The sequence below is a fragment of the Ailuropoda melanoleuca genome, chromosome 7, assembly GCF_002007445.2.
Source record: "Ailuropoda melanoleuca isolate Jingjing chromosome 7, ASM200744v2, whole genome shotgun sequence".
Lineage (NCBI taxonomy): Eukaryota > Metazoa > Chordata > Mammalia > Carnivora > Ursidae > Ailuropoda > Ailuropoda melanoleuca.
In genome coordinates this window covers 58,231,318-58,239,528 of record NC_048224.1, presented here as the reverse complement: position 1 = coordinate 58,239,528, position 8,211 = coordinate 58,231,318, and the positions used below count along the sequence as shown (strand labels likewise).

The window sequence follows — 8,211 nt, the reverse complement described above, 5'->3', positions numbered from 1 at the left end:
GACCCACGCGTGTAGCGGGAGTGGGGACGAGGACGAGAATGCACCGGACTTGGGGGCAGAACACGGGCGCCAGGTTCTCCGTTTGCCGGAGCCCTCCCCGCTGGGGTTCCCCTTCCTCATCTGTAACTGGCGGTGGCGGTGACATACTGTCTGGGACCCCACCTTGCAGACAGCGGAGCAGCCTGCATGCGGTCACTGCAAGTACGGACTCTCCCTGACCAGGGCTCTCTGCGGGTGGACAGCCGGCCATGCGGGAGGGCTGGGGGGCCGGGAGGCGGAGTGCGGGGGCCGGTACCCCCAACCCTGAGGGCTCAGGGTCCTCGCGCCCGGGAGGGGGGCGGGATGGGTCTCTCTCAGCCGAGGTGCCAGGCATGCGTGGAGAGACCAGCCCGCGCTGGCTGCTGTGCACGCGTTGGCTGCCGCCGTCAGCTGCGTGCGCCAGGGAGAAGGGGGGCCGCGGTCCCGGAGTGAGGGTCCCACGAGAAACGTCAGGGACCTGCCGCCCCTTGACTCCCAGGGGCGAGCCCTGCTGCTTCCTGGGGGCGCCGCTGCAGGCCGAGTTAAGGAGGTGAACTTTCGAGGGGCGCGCTGGCACTTTCCTGGAGGTATCATCATACTTCCGTTTTTAGAAAGTGCACGAGAAGGACCTACACACGCCAACTGTGAGGTTACCGCTCTGCAGAGGAAAGCGCTCTCGGCAAGTCGTCTCTTTAAGGCGTTGAGCCTGCCCGAGGCATTCTGCANCCGTCTCTCCCCTGAGAAGCCGGGCTGCCCAGGTGCGGGTCGCCCTCACGCAGCGAGAGACCTCGGCTCCTTCCAGAGCGCCTCCCACCACCTCCAGTCTGGTGTGCCAGAGCCATTTTGGGTGATGGCAGAGACGTTCCCTACCAGCCTTCTCATGCCGGTTTCTACCCACCCAGGTCCGTTTACCAAGCCCTTCAGACACACTGGCAGGTGCTGTGCCAGACGCTGCCTCTGAGTTTGGCCCCGCCCCTAGAAGGCAGATAGGTAAGCTAGGACGGAAGCCGGTTGCAGAACAGGTGGGGAGAGGGGCATTTTCCCCCCCCTTCTCTTTTGGTCTGGCCACCTGCGAGTCATCAGGTTACCTCACCTGTGGGCCCACTCCCTGGGGTGCAGTCCAGGAATCTGCACTTTACAAGCAGTGCAGGGGAGCACTCAGGCTTGGGAGGCTCAGCCTTGGGTGGTCAGGCTCACCTGGGTGGAAGAGCTGGGAGTGTTGAGAGGGAGCGCGTGGTATGTGCTCTGGAGGCCTTCCCCGCAGCATGGCTGCCTTCACCTTCTTGGACTTCTTGAGAAGCTAGTACTTACCTGGCTGCCCAGTTGCTTCCCCAAATGCAAGGCTTTTCCCCCCTCTTAAGTGGAAACCAGGGGCGTTGAGTCAAGAAATTGTCTTCTTTGCGGTCCCCCTGATTTTTTGCGTGTTAATGTTTTGCTAGCCGGGGGGATTGGCGGATTGGGTTTGAGCTGGGATGGGTTTGACGCCTTTTCTGTGAGATTGTTGTCGTCCCTGGTCCTTACCTGAGGGCAGATAGTTCGCCAGGAGTCACACCCCACCTCCTGGTGGGTCTCAATTTTTATGTTAAAAGGAGCTGGGCTCCCAGAGCTGCCCTGTTTACCCCAGAGGAAGCCTCTTCTGTTCCCACTGCTGTTTCTCCCCCACCCCTCTCTTGGCTCATGCTGATACCTTCTTCAGATGCTAGGTTTTGTGAAACAGCCTTTCCAGCTGTCTTCCTTAGCTCCCCCTCACTTGTCCACCCCACCTGGGGGAAGGCAGCACTTGGGTTAATTGGCATGGCCAGGTTGCCCTAAATTTAATCACCAAGCAGCTAGCGTTTACTGAGCACCAGCTTTGCGCCAGCACTTTTGTCCCTGGGCACGATTGTGCGCCCTGCCCCTCCCCCGCCCTGGTACTTGGGCTTCGGGTGCAGCAGGATCCATCCTTGGGTGGGAGTCCTTGCTCCAGGTAGCCAGCAGGGGCCACATCTGCTCTGCATGGCTGTGTTGTATTGTAATTTCTCTCCCCTCCTCTTGGAGAAAGAGTTTGAGACGTGTTCTCTTTTGATGGCTTCCATTTTGCCTTGGTGTGAAAAGGAGTCGTGCAAGCTTTCAGTTTTAAGCGCCAAGCTAGAATTTACACTGTAAACGTGTTAGATGAACGGTGGTGCACGCTTCCGGAAATTGGATGGCCAGTGATGTCTGTGAGGATGCCCTGGTGGCTCCCTCCATTTCAGAGTCACCCGGGGTGTTTCTAGGAGACACATCCAGGTTCTGGAATCCTGTGCTACAGCAACCGAACCGCTCGCGAGCCCTTTGGCCTGGGTAGCTCCCATTGTCATGCTGAATCCTCGCTGAGCTGCAGTCTCTCCCCTCCTGCAGCGCGAGCTTGCTTGCAGCCGATCTGTGTACGATCTGTGTACGCTTCAGGCTTTGGCAGCAGGCAGGGCTGGCCCTGGTTCGCGCTTCCCGACTGTGTCTTGTCGCCTCACCAGGGGCAGAGCACCTTCGGAGCTGCCAGGGCTCTGGAGGCAGCCTTGTGTTTGCACCCAGCCACAGGGCAGCCCCCGGGAGGCACGGACCACTGGGGGTCTGCTCTTGTGTATTTTCAAACATGGCAGTTAAGCCCTGTTGCATCACTTGTGAGGATTTGGACCAGTTCCCAAATTTCTACGCCCTGAAGCTCAGTCTCTGTAATTTGGGTTTTTTTTTTTTTCCTCTTAACGTTTCAAGGGCTCTTTGAAGAAAATTGCATTTTGTTTGCCTAGACCGTGCTGCATTCCCACTGACAAGGATAACAGTAGGGAGCGCCCTTGAAGGTGGGGCCTTGGATTACGTTGACAAAAGGGGCCGAGGCGGGCTGTCTCCGCATCTGAAGTGTTAGGGCTGAGTTAGGTCCACACATAGGACCGGTTCCTCATTTGGAACAGTGTGTCTGCAGCAAGGCGGACAAAGGTTTTTCATCCTTTTTTCTGGGAATTAACTTTTTTTTCCCCTGGGAATTAACTTTTAAAATCCAGTTTGTTTATTGGCTTCAGTCCCCACTGTAGGTTTCGTTTAGCAGACGGCTCTTTGCACTGGGAGTCTTCGCTCGGAGCCGTGATCTCCTCTGCCTGCGTCTCCCTGCCCGGTGGGCTTTAGAGCCATGGCAACGGAGGAGAAGAAGCCAGAGACGGAGGCCGCCAGAGCACAGCCCACCCCTTCCTCCTCAGCCACGCAGAGCAAGGCACGTCCCTGAGGGCTCTGGGGGAACCGCCAGGGGCGCCTGGGCCGAGCACTCCTCCGAGATGCTTCTTCCTCAGACGTGGCGTTTTTATTCATGGACCACATACCTAGTCAGTGCTTGTTTACCGTGCGGAGGATGCCCAGACCTGTCCTCTGGGGAAGGGGCCTTACCCACAACATAGATCCCTGGTGCTGATCGTAAGATTCTCTGCGGTCCCAGAAAGCCTCTCATGAATCCCCCTCCCTGGTTCCACACTTCTGGGGCCCATGCAGGTGTGCAAACCCCTTTGGTGGACACCAGGCAGCACACTCGGGCCTTTGAGCGGGGCTGCGGCCTTCAGGTTGTGCTCGCCAGCCGTGGGGTCGCGGCCATGTCACACGGTGCTCCCGGCCACATTGGGGGTTGGGTTGGGGCCCTGCGAGGGCTCCGTGTTGAGCTGGCCTGGTGCAGCCGGGGCACTGAGGAGGGGGGCTGCAGGAGAAGCAGGGCTGTGGAGGGGAAATAGCCCAGGTTGGAACCTGTCCAGTTTGAAAGGTGACTTCCAGAGGGTCTAGAAGGCACTTGGAGTGTGGATTTGGAGCTCAGAAGGTGGGTCTGAGCTTGAAACCAGCACAGTGCTTACTGTTTGGTGACTGGTACTGTCTCTTCAACAGCCTACCCCTGTTAAACCAAACTACGCTCTAAAATTCACCCTGGCTGGCCACACGAAAGCTGTGTCCTCTGTGAAATTCAGCCCGAACGGGGAGTGGCTGGCAAGTTCGTGTACGTATCACCGGGGCCTCAGCTCTTGCCGGAGGCCGTGTGAGCTTCACCAGAAGCCCAGGACAGTGGGAGGGCGTGCTTTCTAATGCTGCTGCTGGGGCATTGCAGCAGGCCGTGTGCCCCTCACCCTGGCTGGGGCCCTTTGCCGCTCTGGAAGTGACGGGCCTGGGGGAGAGGGGAAGGGTGTGTGCGGCAAGTGCCCGAGTGCCGGCTGTTGCCTGGGCATGGAGTGTGTTCACGTGGGTTCCTGGGGGATTCACACTGTTCCCAGGGCTCTTGTGGGAAGCCTAGATTTTGCACTCGGGATGGCTGAAGCACACCAGTTCCTTGGTTTTCTTACAGCTGCTGATAAACTCATTAAAATTTGGGGAGCATATGACGGAAAATTTGAGAAAACGATATCTGGCCACAAGCTGGTAGGTGTGAGCCCTGCGGGCTGTGGTTGATGGTGGGCCGCTGTAGCTCCACCGGTCCAGGGGGGTGGGGCCCATCCCCAGGGCTCTCAGGTTAAGATCCAAGGTACCCACCCCCCACCACCCCGAGTTTTTCGATAGTTCTTTGCCTCTTGTTTTTTAAGCAAATACTCTGACCTTTGGGGACCGTGTGGTGTCCGTCTGTGTGGTCAGGAGTAGCTGGCGGGTTTGGATAGCGGAGCGATGTGCTTCCTGATCTTTAGACGGGTGTTCTGACCTTTGCTGGTTAACTGTATTTTGTCCTGTCAAGGTGGTGACCGTGTGTTTTTGCTCCCCAGGGGATATCAGATGTTGCCTGGTCGTCAGATTCCAACCTCCTTGTTTCCGCCTCAGATGATAAAACCCTAAAGATCTGGGACGTGAGCTCGGTAAGCTGCTCTGGGCCCCCCTCCTGGCGGAGTCTGTGCGTAGACAAGGGGAGTCTCCGCCGCGTGGGAGTCTGAGGGCAGTCTGGGGACCAGCTGGTCACGGGCGGCCCCGGTTGGCGGGAGATGTGTTGTCGGGCCGCTGTGGGCTTGGTGTTGAAATAACCGCTGGGAGTAACTTAGTCTCACGATACTTGGTTTTAGGGAAAGTGTCTGAAAACCCTGAAGGGGCACAGTAACTACGTCTTTTGCTGTAACTTCAACCCCCAGTCCAACCTCATCGTCTCGGGCTCTGTAAGTGTGATGTCTCCAGGTGGTGGGGGGAGTGGTTCTTTGTAGCTGGGGCTTGGGGAGTTGAGCCGCGAGTCTTCTCTGCCGTGCCGGGGGACAAGGAGGTAGTGGTGTCAGGTCTTGGGTTCCAGAGGACCGGTTATCTCCCCTCTCCCTACGGAACAGCCTTAACCTCGTCTTTTATCTTTAGTTTGACGAAAGCGTGAGGATATGGGACGTGAAAACAGGGAAGTGCCTCAAGACCCTGCCTGCACACTCGGACCCGGTCTCAGCTGTGAGTCCCACTGAACTCTGGACACCGCATGGCAGGATAGGGTGATGGCCAGGGAGGGGGCACTGGGGACCCCGCAGGGGGTCTTCCTGTCCTGGGTCCATGAAAGGACAGGTGGGCGAGGGGCTGGGTGTGGCGTCCCCGAACCGAATCCTCCGGGACCGGTAGGGTGGCCAGGCCTGGAAGAGGGCTATGCACTGGGAAGTGTGGCCCCGGAGAAGTGAGTTTGGAGTGGAGCTGGCTTTGATCCTCGGGTGGTGATGGAGGAGGCTGGGATGACCCACTGGGAGGGCGAGAGCCAGTGGGGAGTGGAGCCCCACGAGTGCCCTCAGTGTGTGCTCCATGTCTTGCCTTGTGCATGCGCTAGCAGTGTGCAAGACGAGTGTGCGTGGTTAACGCATCCATTGTATCACAAACCTCTCCACTTGAAAGTGGCCAAGAGAGTCCTTTGTCAGCAGAGAGCCTGGACTTGTTTCTTAGCCAAGTTAGCCTTTTTTTGGAAAGGGGAAGGAGTCATGTAAACAGTGTGCTTATTTTTACTGAGCAGATGGTCCTTTTCACTTTCTGAAATCGTGTAGGTGAGTGATTTTAAGCATTTTCAGCTTTGGAAGGGCTTTTTCGCCCAGCCGAGACCATTTGCAGAGCCCGGATATGAAGAGGACACTTATCGTGCTGGTTGCAGTGGCCTCGAGGGGCCCTCGCCGCCCAGAGTCCCCGCCAGCGCCTGGGGCTCTGAGGAGGGCCGTGTGCTATGGAGGCAGAGCCTGGCCCCGCCGCACTCTGGTCTCCGCCCTGGACTCCCAGTCCGAGGAGAGCAGGGCAGCGAATGTGGGAAGGCCCCGGGAAGCGAACTGAGGAAAGGCTGGGAGTCACAGGAGTGCGAGTTTGGGCGGGGGGCTGCTGCGGGTGGGATTCAGCCTGAGCAGTTGTAGGGTTTGTAAAGTTTTTGTTTCCTGTGGAAGTGACATGTACTCGTTTTAAGAAGGGCAGACAGATGTAGCGAGGAGAAAGACTCTCCTGGGCCCGCACCCTCCAGGATGGCTGCTGGTAGCTGGCCTCCCCTCGGAGCCGTTTGGGTTTTTAAATACGTGTCTTCCCTCGACCGTATCTCTCCGTGCAGGTGGTGGGAGTGCCGTGCAGCTGCTGTTGCGCTGCTGTGCGTCCTGTGGGAGGGTTTTTCGGGCATCTGTGCCGTCCGTGCCCAGACCCCCGCAGGTGGTGGGCACTCTGCCAGGCACCCCGGTGGGCGTTGCTTGTAACTCGCATGTCGCAGCCAGGGGTGCAGTGAGCACCTTCGTTGGACAGCTTTACCCCCCCGTGACCGTTTCCGCGGGTGAACTTGAGGACATCATCGTGTGAAGGAGGCACACGGCTTTCCAGCCCATCTGTCTGGGAGCTACGAGCCTCACAGCATGCCCTCCACTGGCTACCCCGTCCCCGCCCTTCCTCCCACCTGAGTCTGGCCCCCACGTTCTGCTGGGGTTCCTCTTGCGTTAGCTTCCTCGCTGAAAGGGCCCTCCTGTCTGTCTCATCCTGCAGCCCTTGCTGTAGCCGCTTGGCCNCCTCGCTGAAAGGGCCCTCCTGTCTGTCTCATCCTGCAGCCCTTGCTGCAGCCGCTTGGCCTGCGGATTTTCCTTGTACTCACCCTGATTCCTGCTTCGCTGCTTTTACATGAGCTCATCTGTTTGCCAGGTGTCCTCCCCTCCCCCGCAGCTCTGCAGAGAGCTTGGAGTGACTGTCATCTGAGTGCGGACTTGGCATCCCCCTTAGGGTCTGACTTGTTGCCTTATTCGTGTCTTCGTAGTGCTTACGTTTACAGTGGGGATGTACAGGGCGGCCGTGTTGTTTCGCACCTGCGCATTGGTGGGATGGAGAAGCCAAGCTGCATCGGCCAGCGGGGCGGTCCAGATGTTGTTGGGAGCAAGGCAAAGCACGGTTGGCACGGTAGCCCATGGGGCCCCATGTCGGCTCGTTAGTGTCTCGTGCAGTGGGCCGCGATAGACTATTTTGCAAATCCGAAGAAAGGGAAGAACGAGGTTGGACAGATGGCAGCGCATTAGAAAGACCGTTACCTTGAGGGGCTGACGAGCAGGTGGTCACGGTTAAGTAGCTGGCCTGCGAGCGCATCCTGCCAAAACCACCAGTAGGCATAGAAGGACAACAGAAGAGCCCATTGAGCGTCTCATGGAGAGCTTGTGGGGCCCAGCGGTTCGGCACAGAGGCTGCCAGCTGTGTGCCGCGGGGCAGCCCCTTTAGTGCTGGGAGCCCGGATCCAGATGCCGTGAGTGCGAGGTGCAGTGTGTGAGCTCGGCCTTCGACGGGCAGTGCGACGGAAGGGGGAGTGACGCGTGTCGTGGGTGCCTTCAGCACCAGTCACGTGTTGGGGCGGTACCGTAGAGCCTCTGGGTTCAGTAAAGCCAAGTTCATCCCACCTGTTACCTTCCTGCCGCGGCTACTAGAGAGCGTAAAATCGTCCTTGTGGCCAGCGGGGCCCCGAGAGTCTAGATCCCGGCTTCTCCACGTCTCGCAGCCCCGTGTCGCCCGCGTCCACGGAGAATGTGGCAGTGGTGTGACTCGGGGACCTGGTGCTCAGTGCAGTGAGCTCGCAGGTGCCCCTGGGCGCGTGACTCGGCCCCTGCGGATGTCCAGCAGTGTCGGAGACAGCCTGGCTGTTGTGGCCACATGCTGCCAGCATCTGGTCGGTCAGGCAGGGTGCGGCCCCGCGGGCAGCCCCACGGCCAGGGGGTCCGGCCTTTGGGGTGGTGGCGCCGGAGTGGAGGCCCACTGACCAACAGGCGGCCCCGGCCC

General features: G+C 59.0%; 1 protein-coding gene across 2 annotated transcripts in view; it reads left to right on the top strand.

The window, feature by feature from the left end:
- The first annotated feature begins 776 nt into the window (after nucleotides 1-776).
- WDR5 (WD repeat domain 5) overlaps nucleotides 777-8,211 on the top strand; it is a 24,609-nt gene continuing 17,174 nt past the window's right edge. The window contains exons 1-7 of one of the 2 annotated variants that reach the window (XM_019801234.2): nucleotides 777-920; nucleotides 3,054-3,241; nucleotides 3,895-4,003; nucleotides 4,346-4,419; nucleotides 4,755-4,844; nucleotides 5,046-5,135; nucleotides 5,323-5,406. In XM_019801234.2, the coding sequence (XP_019656793.1) occupies nucleotides 3,161-3,241; nucleotides 3,895-4,003; nucleotides 4,346-4,419; nucleotides 4,755-4,844; nucleotides 5,046-5,135; nucleotides 5,323-5,406 (528 nt within the window). In that variant the 5' untranslated portion in view covers nucleotides 777-920; nucleotides 3,054-3,160. Of the gene's footprint in view, nucleotides 1,009-3,053; nucleotides 3,242-3,894; nucleotides 4,004-4,345; nucleotides 4,420-4,754; nucleotides 4,845-5,045; nucleotides 5,136-5,322; nucleotides 5,407-8,211 lie in introns of both variants that reach the window. The other variant, XM_019801233.2, reaches the window with a different exon arrangement.